The sequence below is a fragment of the Rhipicephalus microplus genome, chromosome X (assembly GCF_043290135.1).
Source record: "Rhipicephalus microplus isolate Deutch F79 chromosome X, USDA_Rmic, whole genome shotgun sequence".
Classification (NCBI taxonomy): domain Eukaryota; kingdom Metazoa; phylum Arthropoda; class Arachnida; order Ixodida; family Ixodidae; genus Rhipicephalus; species Rhipicephalus microplus.
In genome coordinates this window covers 116536826-116559293 of record NC_134710.1, presented here as the reverse complement: position 1 = coordinate 116559293, position 22468 = coordinate 116536826, and the positions used below count along the sequence as shown (strand labels likewise).

The 22468-nt window shown below is 40.9% G+C and overlaps 1 protein-coding gene across 1 annotated transcript in view; it reads right to left on the bottom strand.

Moving 5' to 3' along the window:
* Nucleotides 1–203: 203 nt before the first annotated feature.
* PIG-N (Phosphatidylinositol glycan anchor biosynthesis class N) overlaps nt 204–22468 on the bottom strand; it is a 60401-nt gene continuing 38136 nt past the window's right edge. Inside the window, exons 15-25 of the mRNA XM_075877451.1 lie at nt 16018–16109; nt 15108–15158; nt 13787–13865; nt 9040–9148; nt 7335–7437; nt 6718–6805; nt 6528–6626; nt 5038–5093; nt 4707–4782; nt 1713–1829; nt 204–611 (exon numbers count right to left, since the gene is read on the bottom strand). Of these exons, the coding sequence (XP_075733566.1) occupies nt 432–611; nt 1713–1829; nt 4707–4782; nt 5038–5093; nt 6528–6626; nt 6718–6805; nt 7335–7437; nt 9040–9148; nt 13787–13865; nt 15108–15158; nt 16018–16109 (1050 nt within the window). The 3' untranslated portion in view covers nt 204–431. The remainder of the gene's footprint in view (nt 612–1712; nt 1830–4706; nt 4783–5037; nt 5094–6527; nt 6627–6717; nt 6806–7334; nt 7438–9039; nt 9149–13786; nt 13866–15107; nt 15159–16017; nt 16110–22468) is intronic.

Below are 22468 nucleotides of genomic sequence, written 5' to 3'. Positions count from 1 at the left end.
TCAAGAGAAACTGTGTTTTTTATTTTTTGTACACCGAATAAACTCAGGCAGAAAATATTTGCTATAAGCAAATTTCACAGAATAGCCAGTTTTTTTTTTATAGATGACACAATCACACGGTGAAGAGACACACTGAGGTTCATGTATGAATAAATAAAGAACGAGGAGGCCCTTACAGAGTTGACATGCCTTACTGTGTAATGTAATAAAGACAGACAATACGGACTTCACTGGTGCAAGAGGCAATTTAAGTAAATTATGAAAAGGTATAAATAATGAGCTATCCTGAAAAGTTTAGATTTCACTAATAAATACAACACACAACAGAGCACGGATACGGCTGATTTAAGGAATGTGAGGTGGCACCTTCAAACTTCTTGGCCATACGTGACAGTGCTAAAGTGTTTGTAAAATACTAAACTTGGAATATGTCACAAAAGATGGCGTTTCAACTCATGTCCAGAGCACTCAAGTGAGAATGTGGTCATGAACCAGGCGAGGCCATGGAACACTGCTGTGAAGATGATCATTCCCATGGCAAGCAAATAATGGCTGATCGACATTCCAATGTCAAGCCAACTGCCACTGTCTTTGATGAAAAAAAAGAAGTGCTGGAAAAAGATACAAATAAATTTATGCAATGGCATGCTACGGCAAGAAGCATGAATGCCATGCAGATGTGTGTGCATGTGTATATAAAGTAAAATTCTTAGAATATCATTCCATGCTAGTAATACATGGGATAACAAATGCACTATCATAAACAATATGGGCTGGAACACCGAATTCAAGTTAATTCAACAATTTTTTTTCTTATGCAGTGATATGAGCATGAGATATTTAGTATTTGCCAGAGACACATTTCAGCTTCAGAATTTAGTGCCATGGGGCCACTTTTGCACTTGCCAGCTGTGCTTAGCCACTATAATTTTTAAAGAGCGATATCAGTGTTCTTTATCATTTGCTCAAAGCAAGGCAACAAGGTATGCAGGTGAAAAAAAAAAAACTACAGTACACCCAAAATGGTTGGTGGCAAAAACATTTTAAAAGGGGTCCTGGACCCCTTTTTAAGAAACCATCTAATGAGAGCAGTAATGAGGTTAGTGAGTGCTCCATGAGCCAACTGCTGCAAAAAGTTCTCGAACTCATCAAGAATGAGGGGAGTTAGAAGAATTCGTTGCACACTTTAAGCGCTTTCTTTTCCCTCTCATTCCGGGGAACATGCTGGAAGCTACATGGGGAGGGATGTCTAAGGAAAAAGAAGAAATATCAGCATGCGTCCTAACCTTGAGCATGCCTGATGAAATGTAATCACTCTTTTCTGTTGTGATTCGTAATAGTGCAAGTGTTAACAGACCATTGACCATTGAATGTTAACAGACCATTGACCATGGCGCTGGCAAGTGGCACCTCATGGTGAGCACATTCAATCTAAACAGTGCTCTCGGTTTATGTAGAAAATCCGCGAATGGCAGCAATAAGCTGTATTACAAAATACGGTAGACGCCCCACCCCGCTCACTGAAGAGAGTCTGCTAGAAAAAGTTGAAACTTCACATTCTACTTATAAACGCACCTTGCCACACATGACTGAAAGGTTCGGCTGAGTTGTTCAGAAGCCTGAGCTGTGGTTTATGACCCCTTTAATTAAACAAACTGACAGACAATAATGTCTGCAAAGAAAAAAGCCAACAGTATGCTAGCAGTGCTTACCAATGCAGTGAAGTCTGACAAGACAACGACTAGAAGGAAGAGGGCCGTGTTCGATACCTTAATTGACTGTAGAAGGGCTCGAAAGGCACAGCTCACTATGAGTAACGGGATCAAGACCTGCACAGAAGAAAAAAGACTGATTTGAAAGCTGTTGAAGAAATATGAACATGGTCAACAATAAAACACATTCGAACCCATTTATAAGAGCTTCCAATCTAAGAGACACCCGAGTGCCTTCATTGAAGCTGGTGTGAATAAGAAAACACATACATGATACCCTGCTTGTAAACGACACCTCATACAAAAGACAAGAATTGCAGCCCAGTGCATGTCTCTTATAAAGGGGTTCAACTGTACTGTCACCATTTTCAACATTTTCAGAAAGGACGAGAATGAAACTTCACAGTACTCATGTGAAGTAAAAGACCGTCTTGGACAGCACAATTTGAGGTTTCCTGTCTATAGTTCGCAATTGCAATCTAAAAATAGCAGTGTGATTTAGTAAGCACATCAGTGAAATTGAATGACATCCTGACCTTCCTTTACTCACTGGAAGGCATTATATTGGTAAACAAATGAAACAAAAATACTATACTGAGTATACTTAACTCATCATATTTCTCTCACACGTAACAATGCTAAGTGAGTATAGCACACCTATCTAGACTTTTCTGAGCATTTGTGGTTTTCATGCTCACTAAAAGCAAATCCAATGTTTTATAATATTAATGTACGACAATCTTGGCAACTTGCAATAACACTTTAAAGCTGTATGAAATCAATCTTATCCGTTATATCATTGTGACCTATTTTGCCGTATGTTATGATCAGTAATCTAAAGTAGTCATCATAAGAAACATATTTCCAACATTTTTGGTACAGTGTTCCCCAGCATCACTATGTCCATGTCCCTGTGGCAACCTTATGAATATAGCAAAGTTTTCAGCCTGCTCTTTACACTTTGGATGGCAACTAATAAAAATATTGTGAGGAGCACTTAAAGGGCCCTGCAACACTTTTTAAGCATAGTCAGGAGATGCTGATGATAGGTAGTCACGGCTTATGAGAACATGGGAGCCAAATATAGCACAGCACGCGGCCTGGAAATTACAATAAATTCTCAAACTCGGCTAAAAATCCCTTTCTCTTCTCTTGACAAATGATGCTACATACCGTAAAACGCCGAGCGAGTGCCCCACTCTCTTTTTTGGGAGATCTGAAATAAGCACCAATGACCGAGAAAGCCCCCCTTCCCCAACGAGCCAACACCTGAGGGCAACATTCGAAAACTGTTTTGGCAAGATGTCCTGTGCTTAGTATTTCAGGCTTGGGCAGCCGTTTTGGTAGAAACAGTGACTCGATGGTTCACCAGGTGAGGCATATCTAATGCACTAGATGATTTGGAAGATGGTGTGCTGCTTTCCAGGCTGTCTGGTATCGGCAATTTACCACCAGAAGACTGCAGGTCTCTGCAGGCCCAAAGCCCAAAGTGTGCAGTCTTCGAGCACCTTGCCGCCAATAATGCCCCGCTGCTCGCCATTGTCGATCACATGAGTCGAAGAGTCGAGTCTCACTCTTCAAATAACGTCAGTTTCCCTCACTGATTCGGCACAATAAATTATTAAAAAAAGCATGCTTTTGCACGTTTTTCGAGTGCCACGATTGGCTTATCACGTGGTACGGATCGGGGACCATCATTGGCCGCTGCGTGCCTGTATGTGCTGTGAAGCCTACTTGCAGGGTCCATGTCTTGTCGAGCAGCACAGCTGAACAATGCTTTTCTCTTGTATTTATCTCCGTTATGAATGAAAAAAGCCATTACTCGCGCGTGAAAGCTGTTGTAGCGACGCAGTCTGTAGGAATAGGCTACGAGCAGCGGGTCCGCATTGCGGCATTTGTTGGCTTGCAAAAGCCAATGCATCAAAAGACATGCACAGCCATCAGCCGGAAAGTTCGTGATGTGGCAATGGATGATGTCAGTGCCACTCTTGCAAGGTCGAAGGAGCTCACAGTGACGAAGCTTAGCGGGGATGACATTGCCATTATGTACTACGGGATGTGGCACAAACGTGGCCGCAAAATGACATCGGCACTGTTGTGTCCCTCAACACTGGACTTAGTTTAGATTTCGCAGTCCTGTCGTACTTCTTCCTAGCTTGCAGTCAGCACAAAGCTCTGCCAGATGAAGTGGAAGAAGTTTGACAAGCGTTTCATGGCCCTGTCTGTGAGCGAAATGTCTGTGAGGAGTCGGCTCGAAAAAGCCGAGAAAGACAAACTGATGGTGCTGGCGTATTTTAGTGGCAGTGGCCAATACAAGAAGGATTGTTGTTTTTGATGTGAAAATTTCATCGTATTTCTAGACATCTTTTATTTGCCACTTTTTTCAATGTGCCTCTACATTTTCGGGCACGTCTAGTGCTCAGATCTGCATGAAATTTTGCCCAAAATTTTTCCAAAGTATGACAAATACAATTATCTAGTTTAAATTTTATTATTTTATTTTATAATAGAAAAATGCATGTAAACCTTTACTAGGATAGGTGAAATATGGTCTTTTTTACATCTATTATTTTTCATTCCTATTACGTATTTTGTATGTGCTTACTAATTAGTTATTTGTATTCTACAATTTATTTGAAACATTATCAACTATGAATGATAAAAAATTATGGAAGTTTAGGGATGAAAAGAGGGGGGGTGGCAAAAGGGTTAAGGTTTTCACTTTGTCATTTCGCAGAGCTAAAAGTGAGCAACTTGCAAGAAAACTAATTATATATTTGAAATCAGCACAAAAATTTCCATAAACAGCTCAAGTTTCACTATTCTAGGGTGAACATTAAAAAGAAGTGTCTTCGAGTAGCATCTCCCCTTAACTAACTGAAATGCATTGCTGAAGTTTTGAAGTTTTGTAAACACACGTACAGCACTTTCTACAAAAGCCCCACCAGCACCATAACAGATGATTCACTATCTGAGAAAAAACGATGACAGAACCTTGATCAGCAGGATGGCAGCCATAGTGAATGGTCGAAATACTGTCATGAAACAGTAGAAGCTTGATATGGAAAAGCTGCAACGAAAGACGTTCATGTGAAAACAGCAGTAAACAATCTTCCCATATCTAAAGGTGTGCTCGACAAATATTCAATAAGGCTGAATTTGATGTTTCAATGTATGTACCTCTGAATACAGCTAGGCTAAAATATATTTCCTATGTCAGTTAGCAAATAGCATTGATATTAAGTTTATGCCTTGTTCATGGCACTTAGATATACATGAAAAATACTAATTTTATTAACTTCTCAAAATTTCAAGAGGGACTCACCTGTTCAGACTGGCAATGTTCCCAGTGCCATAAAATGCAACAAGCATAAAGAAAATCTGTATGATAGCTCAGTATATTTAACAGAGACACAAGCATCAAAGCAATAAAATCAAAGCAACATAAGCGACACTAGTTTCATGCAAACAAAAATGATTTTGAAAATTTAATTGTAGCAAATATGTAAAGGTGTACTGACACAAAAACTTTGGCCTCGCATTTTTTTTTTTTCGGCAATGCGTTCCTGTGGGCCTGTTAGTCATAACTCGACACATAAATTACTGCAGCGCATCACAGATAATCAATTACGAGCTCTTCATTACAGACCAGCGTCAGTTTTAATTTCAAAAACGACGAGCCTCTGGGTGCAACTACACTCAAATCTCAATATAACGTAACAGGGTGTAACAAAATAATGAATATAACAAAGTAAATGAAATTTCCCTTGACAGCTTCATTGAGAACCATGCATTTTAAACCTCGTCGTAATGAAGTAAAATTGATCGGTAGATGGATATAATGAGCTAAATTAGTCTATCAAAAAAAAAAACCAGCCTGCATGTGTTACATATATTGTTTTCTGTGGAGTTTAACGGTCGTTTGGCACCACTCTTTCAAAACTCCCGCGCCGACCTTACGGCCACGCCCCGCGCGGCCAGAGAACCGTCCTCCTCACACAGCCAGCGGAGACAATTGAGGAAGCGCTCAGCGGACCACATGATCGAGAAGCGGCGCTGCGGTGCAAAACGATTTCCCTCTGACAACGGCAACGCCTGCGTCTCCGTTGACACCACCCTTACTGATACCTCAAACAGCACCAAACGGCCAACCCCATCTGCAGCGCCCACCAATAATCAATATAACGAAATAATGGATATAACGAAATAATTGTGGCTCCCCTTGAACTTCGTTGTAACGAGGTTTGAGTGTATTACCACCTAGCGGGTGCAACTTTCAATGACATCAGCACAGAGAGCAGGAACCTCATTCCCCACGGTCCACATCAAAAGTTTTTTCGAAGAGAAAACGGGACAGCCATGTCGCCAAACACAAAACTCTGAACGCGTGCGTTGCGGCCAAGGACTTGCGAGCAGCTGCCGAGTAATCGTTTGCTGGTCTGAAGGCAGCAAAAGAAAAATGGCGGCTATGACATTATCCTAACTTGTTGCAGCGTGGTCATGTGAAGAAAGTAGAGAGGGTCACTAAGGGTCACTTTTGAGCGTGTCAATAGTGCGAGGGAGCTGACTACTCACACAAACTTCAAAATTAATTTAAAATGCCTTCTAAGCTGTGTTTGCAGTTGATATCTTGCAGATGATATATGCATGTTCACGGGAGTCTGTCCTGCAGACTATCTAGGCCACGAAATTTTTTGTCAGTACCCCTTTGAAGAATATTTTACTGCTAAATACTACTGCGCAAAATTGGTGCCAATGCCTCCCCAAAGGGTGGCAGTATGGGTGCACAATCTACTAGGTTACACAAAAGGATACAAAGAAGTAGGCCTTTCGGATATCATCAATTCGTATATGATATGTTACAACCTTTGTTTGTGATGAAGCATCTAGAGACTCAAAAGTCATGTCTTGTAGCTGCAAGAGCAAGAGCAAGGAGGAAAATTATGTTCTTGTTTTTTAAGACCCCTACTATTCATGAGGAGTGAAGTGTTGCACATAAACGTACCCTCAGTGTAGAGCCTGAAAGCTGGTGTTCAATGCAGATCCAGAGAAACATCACAAAGCATAATGCCATAAAGAACAGGCTTTCGTAGCTGAAGCAAAATTAAGGCTTAATGTTGTGCACTACATTCAATATAAATATGTATACAATGCAAAGCATCAAGCTTTTATAAGAACAACCATTCAACAGAAATCACAATAATGCATATGCATACACAAACTTGCGTAAGTCGAAGAATGCTGCACCATGAGCACTGAATAGTACACACATTTTGCCAACAATAACCTAAAATAAAATTAGTGAAAGTTCTTACATAATTACCTGCATCATTTGACTAATAAACAATATGGCACCATTGTCAAATTGGCTGACACTAACTTAAAAGAGCAACTCAGGGCTAATGGCAAAGTTGCAGTAACACCACAGATGTCTGTCGGGGAGTTTGGAAAGTTGATAATATCTACAAATATGGCTCAGCTAAGCCATGATGCATATGCTACACTCTTGCTTGCCAATCTATACGTGTAAATTCACTTTAACTGAGTTCATCTTAATGCAAGCCTGCTGTGAATTCACTATGTAAATGGCCTTAATATTCCATCAAGAAAAAAAAAAGATACAAGATGCACATCAGAAGAAATGGAACCAGCAGTGACAATGTTAGGTTCTGCAGCCTGTTCAAGAGACTTGTGGTTGAGAAGAGGCATAAAACTGGGGAAAGAACTGCAAAATAAACAAGCAGAAGTAAGAATTAGTCAAGTTTTCAAGCAAGAGCAGTGGTGTTTACTGATATACCATCTGATATGTATGACCTTATTCACAGTTTATAACTTTTTGCACACACTTACACAGTATAAATTCACTTGCAAAGCACCAGTACTTAGAAGCACTACCTTCATATTTGCAAACACTCGTTTAGTTACACGTAAAGGCAACTTCTCATAAGGAGAGCTTAAGGTAAAGAGTGAGAAGAGTTAAAGAGACTTTTCAAAAGTCCACCGTAGGACATTATAAGGGCACCTTGCAAAAGGCACCCATATCCGAATTAGTGACTGACATTTGAATGAGGCTATGCACATGTTTATTATTTGTCTATGCATGTGCGTAAAATTTATTCCTACAACAAAACGTTAATTAAAACTGTCCATGGGCACTCCTGCAAACAAGTGCCATTAACATTAGGCAGGCAGTTTACCCGTCAGTGACTTTACTTTGTTTGCGGGAGGCAGCATTAGCCGTCAGAATAACATGCTAACTCGAGCTTCATGTAGTTGCAAGCAGCGTGCTTGCATGGGCCCCTGACATCATTCAACATTAACCCAGTCTTCACTTATGGCTGTGCAAAGGAAGCGGAGTGTTCCTCCAGCTGTGGCCAGACAGTTTAACTAGCACATTTTCACACCGAGGTCCAACTGTAGAAATTTAAAGGTAATATAAAAAAAAGGGAAGCCTGACTACATCATGAAAGTGACTGCGACAGGCGAGTTCCTATTCTCTCTGCTCTATTTCACTACTTGCTACTTTAGTAGAAATAAGCAATTTTCTGCTGTAAATCACTTTTAGCTCAAGGGCTGATTTTGTGCCATATGTAATGACTACTTATAAAATCGATGGTAACAAAAAGTCACAGTTCTGCTGTAAGGGTGACAGGATGAATGCAATAACAACTAATTGGGATGTTATATGAAGGTTAGCATCCGACCTGGTGAAACACAACAAAACACTAATGTAACAAAACACGCGACTACTGAGAGCAAAGCGACTTTCATGCTATTTATCGCTCTACAAGATCAGTGCTGAGAAGCCCTGATCTTTTATTATTATTATTATGTTTTGCAATCCATGCATTGTGGGCTTCACATTGAATGAAGACATACTACAGTTAGACACAATCCGTAGAGTGTCTATTATGTAAGTATGCAGCTACTCTACTTTTGCAAGAAAGGGTGCCTGACCCTTTGTAAATTTTACTGTTTCTGAGCAGCGCAGGTTGCAGACGAGATCGCCACTGACACATTTATGAGTGACGCTTGTTTATTTGCAATGCCTGCACCTGGTGAAAAGCCCTATAGGAACACAATCTACAGCACATAATCACTAGCCTTATCTTTTACCTTATCGGATATATTCTAGGCCACTCAGATCACCCTTCATGTCCACAGCACACCACTCCATGCTTTTGCCCAAAGAATCACAAGAAGCAGCTAAGCATACACAGTCCATGCACATGGTCCATTCACTGAGTTTTTTTTTTTTTACCTGTTTATCATTACACCTGTTTTTAATGTAACATATGTCTACATAGCTGTAAAACTATTCACATACCCAGCAGAAGCCATGACAATATTTGGTTGAATAATGGCAGCCCCTCTTTGCGCTCAATGCTGTCTGCAGTGCTTCTTACTATTGCAATGGCCACCCAAATCAACACAACCTGAAAGAAAAAGAAACATCTAGTTTGGAGGATTCGATCCAAATCAACACAACCTTAAAGAAAAGGAAACATCTAGTTTGGAGGATTCGCTATTGATATTTGAAAGAACTGTGGCTATAATGAATGTACTAGCTGATTATTACACAATAAAAGAACCAAGTAAACAGTACTCCGTAAAAATGCAAGGACAACATGCTGCCACTTCGGCAGTCATCAATAATCAATCAGTTTAAACAAATCAGCCGCCAGACTCAAAGTTGCACACAGTGCACGATATGAAAACTGCATGGCTAGTTAATTTTTTAAAAAATTTCAAATTGTGCTGCATTTGCTACCACTAGAAAAATATGTTTTAAACATTCAGCCTCTGCAGGGCATTCAAGGGTATGTTTAGGTCACAAGAAACATGGGTCATTAGAAATTTTACAGTTAAATTTTGGCTCAAGTGCACATTGCAATAAAATGGCACTTTGAGCCAGTTGGTACATATTCATCATGCATAAAGTGCAGTGTGCACAGGAACGACGAACAAATCGGAAGAAGGAAACTTGTGCATGGGATGCAGGATGAAGCATATAAACAAGTTTGTTGAGCATGAGGTGGAAACTGTACTGTCCAGCTGCCAAACCTACACTGGGCAGAGCGGCAAATGCATAGATTAAAAGAGCATACATGCACACTAACTGAAGATCGACCATCTACCCTCGCAGACCATTGCCACAAGTGTGGCTGCTTCCACCATTTTGAAGACACAATGATGCTAACACATCACAGACAGCAGGTAGCCAGAGATATGTTGAAGCCTTCCATATTAGAAAGAAAGAGGAGTCATGTGCCAGCAGCCAGTCGACCGACTTGAGTGACATTGAATTTTATTATCGAACACTTGCAAGAGATGATGTATCTAGGAAAAAAAACGTGACCAGCCTTTTGTAAAACAGCGCTAGTCGTGTTTGCTCCTTCCCTTTCATCCGTCGTTCCCATTGGCGCAGCACTTCACGCATGATCAAGTTCATTTGCAGGTTCTTCCAAATTAAAATTCATTTACCAGTCTTGTTCTTGTAAATAAAAGGCATAAAATTACTGCAATGAACCAGGAGTGACCAATGAGGCTAAAATACTAAACCTAACAAATAATTTGAGAAGAAGCAAGCTAAGAACTGCACAATAAGACATGTAACAAAAGAATCACTGTAGCAAAAATAAGGAACACAGTATAGGTCAGAGAGCAAACGGGCTGGCAACTTCTGAACCATTAAATGAAGAGAAGTGGTGCCCAGAGTAGAAAAGCATAACTAAAAAAGTTATAAATTACGTTTTATGGTGACATTAAAAAATTTACGAGCATAAAATGAGCAACTTGAGATCGCTTGGAGAGATGTTCATCTTGTAGTAAATACAAAATTATAACATTTACACTTTTACTAATTTACCAGTGTTTATCTGTCTGACCGATTTTCACAGCCAAAAACAGTCACACATGTTATTGCTTGGCAAAAGCCAGCATCCATCTATCAGAACATTTTAAAATGTTTTAAGTTACTAGAATGAGACTATGTGCATGACACTAACAGTAGAGTATTCTGAAGATTGTACAGGACTTTATCGTGTACGTATATTAATAGCGAATGCGTTAGGTCACCAGGCCGAACATTCGACAATCGATGACTGTGCTCGCCACTATCAGTGTACTGTGAGCGTTATATGCTTTTCACCCAAAAAGTTCACCCAAAATAAGTTTTAACTTTATTTAATGCCCCCCCCCCCCCCTTGCTGATGTATTCACTGCAATACCAACATTTCAATATATACAATGATGATGATGATGATAATAACAATAAACTGAGCATGAACGAGTTATAGATAATTTGTGCTACCATTACTTTTGAATATTTATTGATCTTGTACACTGTCTAGTGAACAGGACAACGTTATCGACTCTGGGAAACGACATCTTAAACTGGGGATACTGTCCCTTTCCAACAATTCTACCATTGGCTGACATATAAATAATGTCTCTTCTTCCTTTTCTTTGCACTTTAACCAGAGCACTCGAACCTATAGTGATGTGGCTTTGGTAAGTACAATGGTATGTTTCAGAGCATTATAGTAAATATTAATGATCTTGATTACGACTTCTTATTTTTAAACAAACTTATTAACAGAAACACTTTATTACCTTCCTATCCTGGAATTTAGTCATCTGAAATTTTTCTTGTAACACACAGGTAATCCTCCTCTGGTCAATTCTAAACAAGAAGGCCACTTGAGATGAACAGTAATCACGGCTGTATAATGATGTATCGGCTATAGCCAGTGACAGAGTTGCCACCAATACATGCATATGCAGCAGTAATGAAAGAATAAAATTCTTTGCTTTAGATACCCCAGCCACAACAACAGAAAGAATTTGGTCAATCAACAATAACTACAGCACGATTCTAAAATATTCTACAACACTGTTATGACACAACAATCATAACAAAATTGCCTCCCTTTGGTGGATGTATGTTACCGGAGAAAAAATTAAGGGAACATTTCATGTGAAATTTCAATGCGTGTTCCAAATTACCATACAAAAAGCATGTCTCTCTGGCGATTCTTCTCATGCTATAATTATAAGGAGCTACCGATGAAGCAAAGCTGTTAATTGCTAGTGACATTTCACTTTTATCACTACTCAATAAACTGGTTCGCACCAGCATGATGCCATCGGTTCACCTAACTCTAGCTCATTGAACTTTGAGCCGACTTCATAACAGCTTTAGTTTATCACACCATGTAACGTAATACTAATGCTTTCAACCAATCGGCTCTTTCACAAGCTATTCATTTGTGGAATGATTTGTCAAATGATCTTGCATCAGAGCAGGAGCACGCAAAGTTCTGCCATACTCTTAAAAAAAAAATTTGCGTACCGAAAACTGCTGTATTGCATTTTCATAATCATCTGTGCCTATAGGGCTGTTAGCAATGGTTTCTTTCCCTCCTTTCTCTGCCTTTTTAAAGACGATTCTTTCTCGGGGACCTTCGACGCAAAAATTTTGGTCTGTCTGTCTGTCTGTCTGTGTGTGTGTGTCTGTACATTTGTCTGTTTGTCCACTCTTACCGGCATAGGGTACTTGAAACGGCCGACCCCATCTGCAGCGACCACCAATGTTGCTCAAGGTTGAGCGTACATGCTTGTGCAATTGTCAATTGAAAAGCAATTATTGCGCATGTCTGGGGCACCATAACAACACGCATATATTCTGCATATGCACCTCTTACTAGAAAACGCATACATAAGTAATTTTAAGGACCGTAGTGCTTATCACGCTGCGCTTATCATGCAACGCTTGCACGGAACGGGGAGTGTTTCCAATGCTTTGCTAAGACGAGATGGTCGTGGCACCTACCTGTCGCCTCGTGTTCTACACCTTATCATTTCTGAGACGGGCGCGCACGGCCATGCTCTTTGTTTTCCAAAAGAAACTGCCAGATGCTGCCGATGTCTCACGTGTGACGTGACTTGATGCGCTCATTCCCCTTTGCTGCAAGCTCGAGGCACTCTAACGCAGCGCCTCCGGAATAAAATTCACCGATTTTCTTGCGCAGAACATCAAATAAATGTTTTGTTCACTCTCTCCACACGCAAGACTATCGATCGTCTTTCGACGACATTTCCAGATTACATACAGAAACGGGGCCATTTTTTTTTTGCCTTCTGTGCATTTGTTTGCAGTAAACTCATTTGTCAGTTTTCTTTTTTTGTTGTTGCACTATTGCTGGTTTATAGTTACTATAAAATTATGTTTTGCATTATAACTTACTTTTCTAGTATGTACTGTGCATATATGTTCAGGAGTTGAATTGTATTTTCTTTAAAAATCAATATATATATATATATATATATATATATATATATATATATATATATATATATATATATATATATATATATATATATATAGTGGGAGTAATAATTCAATGGGCCAGTTAGTATTCGTGAAGGTATGGGATATGGCACAACGGGAGCGTTGTCAACAAGGATAAGTATATTTATTTCCCAACAGTTTTGCGAGGGGTCCTCCCTTCATCAGGGGACTCATCCCCTGATGAAGGGAGGACCTCTCCCGAAACTGTTGGGAAATAAATATATTTATCCTTGTTGACAACGCTCCTGTTATGCCATATATATATATATATATATATATATATATATATATATATATATATATAGAAAAGAGGTGTATACCTAAGGGCTCGTTTTTCCATGTTTTGACACAATATTAATGAGATTTAACAGACAATAATGTCGAGGAATGTACAGGGAAGTTATTAGATTAGAACCAATGTAAAGTAAATAAGAAGAAAGAAAAGTGGGTAAAAAAATAACTTCCTGCTCATGGCCAGTTATTTTTTCACCTGCTTTTTTTTCTTCTTAATTACTTTACATTGGTTCTAATAACTTCCCCTATACATTCCTTAGCATTATTGTCTGTTAGATCTGATATATATATATATATATATATATATATATATATATATATATAATCTGTGCCGCCCCAAAGTACTGTAAATAAATAAATAAAGTAAATAAACTTCAAATGATATAGGAACTACATGGATGCGAGGGATTATGTACTGTTTGCTTACCTGAAATGCAGTCAGAATAAGAGACCTTTGCGGTTCTTTTGGTATTTGCCTGCTGTTTCTAATTAATCCCATTTCTGGCCTGGAAGAAGACACAGGAAGTGTAGAAGGACAACATTAGGAATGTACTATCACCAACATTTACAAGGCTAAAGATGTGTTACTAACTTTTATTTTTAATGTTGTTAATGAATCTTGTACAACAATTTTCATAGCTACACTTAATACAGCAAAATAGTAATAAAGAATATAGAAAAAAAAAGTAAGGATTGCTAAATAATCAGGCTTCTCATGTAGACACTTAAGAATGCTGGTAAGTTGTCTGAAGATATCTGGCAAGAAAACGGCACACTGAGCTTGTGGAAGCAGGTTCATTTTGAGTGAACTGTATCTTTTATACTATGTCGATGTTTCTTAAAGAAACATATGTCGATTGATTGATATGTGGAGTTTAACGTCCCAAAAGCATGATATGATTATGAGAGACGCCGTAGTGAAGGGCTTCGGAAATTTTGACCACCTGGGGTTCTCTAACGTGCACCCAAATCTGAGCACACGGGCCTACAGCATTTCCGCCTCCATTGGAAATGCAGCCGCCGCAGCCGGGATTCGATCCCGCGACCTGTGGGTCAGCACCTTAACCACTAGAACACTGCGGCGGGCAAGAAAAACATACGTCTTAGCTGTCTAATGCTTATGAGACGAAATTCTGTTAGGTTTTCAGTGAAGTAGTGAAGTGCATCGTAGCTTTCAAAAGCTGAAGATTTCATCTTGCTGCTTCTCCACAAGCTTTTTATCAGAGAAAGCGATCTCCCTGGCACAAAAAGTTGCTGATAAATGAAAGAAAACAGAAAGAAAAAGTAAGGCTTATTAAAAAACAAAACAAAAGAAACTTCAAAATATTTGAGAAGTTAAGATATCTTTTAGTGGCACAATGAACCTGTGCAATGAAGGAATATTAAACTGAAGCAGTGCCCACACTAAATAATGCTAACTTACTGTCTTGTTAATGTGAAGTCAACACTCAGAAGCTTTTTATGAAATCTATTGTGGGTGGATCTGTGGCATAATATGTTCTATAAGGATTTACACATTATGATCCACAGTGAATTGTTTGTTTGTGATAATATCTCAGCAGCCCTTTCCATATCCATTAATGTGCAGTGCTTTACAAAGAGCTTGATGTGCGACTTGGTAATCTGTGCAAGTTCCACAGATAACTGTGGAACTATGCTATTAAAAAACCATACACTGTTTCAAATGTAAAAACTTGCATTGGATATTGCTTTACAAGAAACAAGCCTCTCAGGACAAGAATACATACCTTCTGGCACAATATGAAAATATAATGATGCTGACCCAGCCAGAAAGTGTCCTGACAACAAAAACACAGTTATTGAGACGGGCAATTACCAGAGAAATAAAAGACATTTGGAAAAAACACTGTGTTTTTCTAAAAAAAATGGGGCACCAATATGCATGAAGCCCTTATTTCCTGCCACTAACTAAATGGTAAAAGTGAGACAAACACACACAGTTGCCCATTTCAAGACAGAACAAAGCAGAGAATAATGCACAGTTAAACATAGCCAAAGCATTCGAAAATCAATACAAACATGTAGTCAATTGAAGAATACAAACTGTCAGAACTTTCATATATGAACAACTAGAAACAAGCTTTTGACAGAAATACGAGATGTAGCAGCCTATTAACTTCTGTTAACCGCAAAGACAGGATTTTTGCTAAAGGCTGGAAGAATTGGGTAAACTGAACGACAGGACTTAAAATGAGAACAGCTGCTGTCTCTCTATTTTTTGAACTTGCAAACCAACACACACAGACAAACAAGTGTTTACACACGCAATACTACTAGACGTTTGTAAGAGCACACAAAGAATAAAAACTGAGATTAAATTGTATATTTTGAACTAACCTATCCTTCATCATGAGTGAATTTACAAGCACAAAGAGCTATATTTAAACACCTTCGCATTAAGGTAGTGTACATGGGTACAACTTCTGCCCTTGAAAAAAAATAAAAATATGTGCTTCCCATCCCTGCCCAATTATGTGCACATACAGTTCCTCCAAAAAGCACTTTTTACTGCAGGATTTAAATAAACAATACAGCCTTCCTCTGAGAACAATCCATAAAAAAGCTCCAAGAATTTATATTACGCATGCAATGAAACTGAGAAAGCAGCTAAATTAACAGAGCCTGTGTCATACTCACACCAAGGTATAGTTGTGCTGTTTGCCAATCACAGGCAAAAGAGGAAATATCCCAAGCACAACACATCCTATCAACCAGGTACAACACATTTTCTGAAAGATGAAAAAATAATACTTAAAATATAAGTCTACACCCTAAACGGTAGCCTTTAGGTAGCCTAAACGCCTTTAGGTAACCTAAACCTTTAGGTAGCCTAAACGGTAGCCTTTAGCAACAGCCATACGAAATGTACTTTTTGTTTGCAAAGTTGCATTTCTATCACAACAGTTCTCAATCTGGATTCTAAGGTCTTTTGAGCAAAATTCAGGGGATCAAGAAGCCAGATCAATTCATACATAGAAGGACTGAAAGCTGGGTAAATTAGGCGACAGTATTTGAACATATTTTAAAACAGCGCACAGTTACACGGACACAAGAGAAGAAGAGAGGCTGGGTTGTGCTTTGACAGAGATTTCACAAAGGATCGGTTTATGGCACAGGGTTCAACAAGCTCCACATGCCCCATGTCACGATAAGAGAGGGGTTGGGCAGTTTCCTTTTAACACGAAAATAGAGTGACTTGTTGAACGAGTTGGTTCATTCTTACGGTAGTTTTTAGCAGGAAATAAGCACGAGAGACAGACAAGCGCACATATAATGTTCGTCTCTTGTCCGGCGCTTGTCTGTCTCTCATGTTTGATTGATATGTGTGGTTTAACGTCCCAAAACTACCACATGATTATGAGAGACGCCGTAGTGAAGGGCTCCGGAAATTTCGATCATCTGGGGTTCTTTAACGTGCACTGAAATCTGAGCACATGGGCCTACATTTCCACCTCCATCGGAAATGCAGCCACCGCAGCCGAGATTCGAACTAACGACCTGCGGGTCAGCAGCCGAGTACCTTAGCCACTAGACCACCGCCGCGGGGCCATCTCTCATGTTTATTTTGGGCTAAAAGCTACCGTGACACGAAAGTGCTTCATGCTGGCATTCACCATTGTTCACTGACGCATTTCCATCACGAATATGATGTTGCAAAATATAGACTAACAGATGGCAAAGGAAAAAAACTTACACAAAAATCTTCCATTATCGAGAGTCAAACCAATGACCTCTCATTGTGCAGCGCATGGCGCAAAATGATTTGGCCAAGAACCGTACGTTCCTTGAAGTACTAATAGAGAGCTATTTATATACACCATTTACTATATAATAATAATAATTATTGAGGTTTAACGTCCCAAACCCACCAATGATTACGAAAGATGCCGTAGTGGAGGGCTCCGGAAGTTTCGATCACGCGGGGATCTTTAACCTGCACCTAAATCTAAGCACACGGGCCTCAAGCATATACCATTTACTGTGAGCATTACTTGGACATCAGCAGCTTAAACATATTTTCGTTATGATTAGCGAGATGGTGCGACATGCACAAGGGTGCACTTTAAAGGTTGTAGCTCCCTGTGTTGCAAAGCACACCCGTTTATTTATGGTGATCTCGACAGTTTTTATGCCTAGTGCTGGCGTTGAAAGTTTCAGAGAGCACAAAAGTCACTTCACTCACTGCAACGATCGCTTTTGTGAAAAAAGCTTGCTGCTCAGACTGCAGCAATTGTTATTTCACGTTTGCCCATGTACCTATATTTAGGTGCAAGCTAAAGAACCCCCAGTGGTCGACATTTCGGGAGCCTTCGACTATGGCGTCCCTAATAATCATATTGGCAGTGACTATGGTGACGGGGCCCGTCAGCGTAGTGTAATTGTGACTACAGTAACAGGGCCCGTCAGTGCAGTACTATTGTTAAAGTGAGAGGGCCTGTCAGCATAGTGTAATCGCGATTATAGTGACGGAGCCCGTCAGCGTAGTGAAATCGAAACAGTGAGGGGACGCATCATAATAACGATATAGCTATAGCAACAGGCCCCGTCACCGTAGTGTAATGATAAAAATGAGGGGGGCCGTTGCCGCAAATTTGTAGTCATTTTAGACACCACCGTTTAGCTGTTTTAGTGGTGTAGTGGCTTGACGCGCAGTTGATAAAGCGATGGTGCCGCAGGTCGTCAGTTTTAAGTACCGTTTTGTTATTTTTTACTTTATTCTTTCTTTTTGGGGTAATGCATCAAGATTGACGTTGCTGCTTTGAAGGAATTGTAATTTTGCTTTTTAGCAAGAAAAAAGTCATAGCTTTGCTGCAAAGGCGAAGCAATAAACACGATAACAACAAATTGGAAGGTCAGGCGCTGAATGGCAAGCAGATCAAAACGTGCCTCGCGTTTCTCATGCACAAATGACACACGAAACATACTCACAGAAACAGATGAATGTGAATAAGCATCTCAGTTGTTACATCGCTGCGCCTGACAAGCGCACCCTTTTCGTAAACGGACACTGTGAAAATATTGCAGTGACCTCTGTGCGCCTGGTAACTACAACAGAACGTTCCGGTGAAAGCCCAAGGCTAGCCAAGGCGTACGATTGTCCCCACCACGAGATAAACAAGTGCACGTATGAGCATCCCCTCTTCCCCTTCTCTGCGGGGAGTATGCAGGACGATGAGTGCGTGTGTCGCTGCGTCATGATGATGTGGTGACGCGCGCTCATTGCGCTATCTTGCTGGTGATGCTGAAGATACGAGCTTCTCTTAGATGCCCATCACCAGCGGTAAGGGGTATATATAAAAACCTTGCTGCCTGAACGTTGAAGGAGGTGCTCCTTCGTGGCTCAGTGGCTAACGCCTCGCACTCACAATTCAGAGGTCTGACGTTCGATTCCACGCGCCGGAGTATCTTTCTGGATTATCTTTTTTTTCTTGCGTTTTCATATATATAGATACATATATATATACGCTGAGTGACGGCGACTCCGGCGGCTAAATCCAGCCAAGAGTGTCCACATAATTGCTATCGCAATAAAATCATGTCGCCGTTTGTGCCAGTTTTAGACAGCTCTACCATGTGAATTTCGTGGTGCAGTGTCTTTGGTGTCCCACTTCAATTCGAATCGCACTCTTTTATTTTGTACTCTCAGTATTGTTTCAAGTATTGTGACTAGTTTTTAAATGATAATAATGTTTATTCATCGCGGATATAAATATCAACCTTCTTTTATATCCAACATGGAATGAAGACTTTTCCCCGATGATTTCCAATTGATACTGCACTGGGTGAGCAGATTCCGCTGATGGGTGAATTATATTTCCGTATAAACCAGACTATAGGTCGAGTGGGAATATAGGTCGACCTCCCAAGTTCAGGTCACCGAGAAAGAAAAAAAAGGAAATCAACCCAAAATTGCCGAACAACAATTATTTGCGAATAGAGCACACCGCACCCTAATCGTCGGAGCTCCCCTCAACCACCATCGCAACTGTTCCTAATCGTCAGACGAAGCACCACTGTCTTCTGAAGACGAGAGTTTGTCGCTGGCCGCCTCCCACAGTGCGTTGTATTCCGTGCCATACAGCCAGTTGCTGATGGACCATTTCTTAAAAGCATTTTCCACCATGGAATCTGGCAAGGAACGCCAAGCGGAAAGCACCCAGCCACAAACAGTCGCAAGCGGAGGCCTCAGTAGGTGGCCCGTCGGTGTCTTTGAGCTGTTGCCGGACATCCACTTTTGGTAATCCAGCCACACTCGGTCCTTGAACAGCTTGTTTAGCACAACGTCAATCGGTTGGAGGGAGGACGTAATACCACCTAGTATCACGGCGAGGTCCGTTTTTCCATCGCCCAGTGCGTGCTTCACTGCGTCGGTTAAGTGACCACAAAACGCATCTAACACCAGCATGCTGCAAAGATGCAGCAGTGTACCTGGCTGACAGTTCCAGACTACTCGTATCCATTTGAGCATCATGGCCTCGTCCATGTATCCCTTTTTGTTGACGCGAACGACAGCACCGGGCGGGAACACTTTCTTCGGCATTGTCTTATATTTGAAAATGATGAAGCGGGGAAGTTTTCTACCATCTGCCATGCATGCCACCATGACGGTGAAGCGCGAATGCTCATTGCCAGTGGACAACAGTTTCATATCCTTGGCGCCACGCTGCATGATCACGGTCGATGAAGGCATGTCAAACCGCACGGGGGTCTCATCGGCATTGTCAATCTGCCCCATCATGTCGTTCTGCTCCCGAAGCCGGTTCAAGAAGCCCTGAAAGTTTATAAGAAACTTCTGACAGATGGATGTGCACTACCGGAAAGAAAATCCTTCGCGTCTCATGAATCAACGCACCCAAGAGTTTGGTGCACAAAACTTCTTTCGTGAGCCCAGCTTCTCGAGCCAGTTCCACAGTTTTCTTGCGAATGGTATCCACGGTCACCGGCAGCGAGCACGTATGAACTTCCCACACAAGTTCCCTAGCATATTCTCCAGTGCGAATGCGGATATAACAACTGTGGCGAAGTGCGAATGAACCGCACTTCGCCTATGAAATAACATTTTCCGAGGATTGCACATCTGCAGGTTCCCTTTCTGCACCCTCCAATAGTGCACGCTTTTTTCTGATACACTAAAGCAGCACTGAGCAGCCATATATTCGCTTCTGCGAACTCAACAACCTCTAGTTTAAACGCAGCTGAGTACTGCCTTCTCGTACCGCTACTCATATTCAGTGAACGAAAAAAAGACCACTAAAAATGAAACACAATGTCAAGCGGAGCGAGAACTTGGAACAGATCGGAGGCAAATCACGAACACAAAAAAATTGACAAGAGAGAAAAATAAAAACAACCTGCTCTTGGATTTGAATGCGAATATGGCCGTGTCCAGCTTCTCATGCACATGCAAGCCACATGTTGCCAGACAGTGGTGCACTGTGGGCTAGACACCGCTATATAAGATGAGGGGCGACTTTAGCTCGTTGTTTTCTTGAAAATATCTCGACTTATATTCCGGTTTATACGGTTATTTTTGCATAGGAAAACCAGCTCCGTCAAGGTTTATGTCACTTTGTATTTATACTGTAGCTACAACTAATAATTTGTTACACATAATGTGATGTTCCTAAATCGATCTGTTCCACCTATTTTTGGTGTCTCTGCATAAAGGGACATATGGGCTGATTCTAAATGTTGTGCAGGTTAAGATAGAATGTGTTTACAGCCCTGAGGGCTGGGTACTTGGAGAGTATGATTCAGTAAGTCCCAAAACCACAATACATATGACTACAATACATGTAGCTCTGACTTCGGGCATACTTTGCTTGAAATCACACACACAGGCTTCATGTGATCAAATCGGCTTCCTTAAACAAAGGCAAAATGCACGTCACTTACGTCCCATAAATGTGTGCTATTGCTATGCAAATGCATATAGACATTCGAGCTCTCTACGGTGCGATAGATACTCGCACGGTGGTGTGCTCTTTGTAGCTGCCTTCCCATCCTGAGATGACGCTTGTTCTGCAGGATCAAAACATGTTCCGTATTGTTCTCACCAATTAAAATGCGAGCATGCCTAAGGCGTGGGTTGTCTGGTTGCTTCAATTTGCAAGTGCTGGCGGGTGCAGATGAGAGCTGGGGTGAACCACAAAGTGTAACAAGGTTTCACCGAGTTAATGAAACGAATACACAAATATAAAAGTGCATCTAGCAGCATCGATGTATACTACGCTGAGAGAAGGTGAACGCTGAGGAAGCTTGAACGCGGTCATCTCGAGCAGCAGTAAAGGAAAAAAAAAAACAATTAAAACTTCTCCAATCACTTCACTAAGAGCACAAACAGCAGCACTATGTTGAGGCTCGTCACTATAGGCAGTATTGTTAAAACGGGCCACTTCATAATTAGATCGTTACAGCTGTATCAATTGCCTCGATGCGGTAGTGTCTGTCCACGTGCTTTTAAGGGTGGTGGTGAACACACTACACTTTTAGTACTGCAGTGAATTTCGTGATAGGAGGAGCTCAGACCAGGGCTCTGCGGTGGCTGCCACTCAGCGAGCTGGGTCCGTCAGTGAGAACCTAGACTCAGCTAATCGCCCAGGTTTTCGCTGGAGAGCGGCTCCTCCCTTCCCTCTATTGTACGATATTGCCCAGCGCGATTCTTTCTTTAAAATAGGCAACATTACTAACTGAAGTCAAACACCAACAACGCATCATGTTGCACACCAACAACGTACCCACTTCACCTCGAAAAATCAATGTGGTAGAGCTGTCTAACAACCGGCACAAACAGCAACATGATTTTCTTGCATAAAAGCAAGATTACGACTCCTTCAGGGCGGTAACATGAATCTTGATGCATTACCCAAAAAAACAAAAGTAACAAATAACAAAATGGGATTTCGAACTGATGACCTACGGCGCGGCGGCTTCCCCAACTGCGTGTCAACCTACTTACTACACCACCACAACAGCTAGACGGTAGTGTCTAAAACAAATAAACATTTAGGACAACGGGCCCCCTCATTTTTACTGCTATAACAATTATATGGGCACTTTCGGCTAGATTTTCCCACCAGTGTCAGCA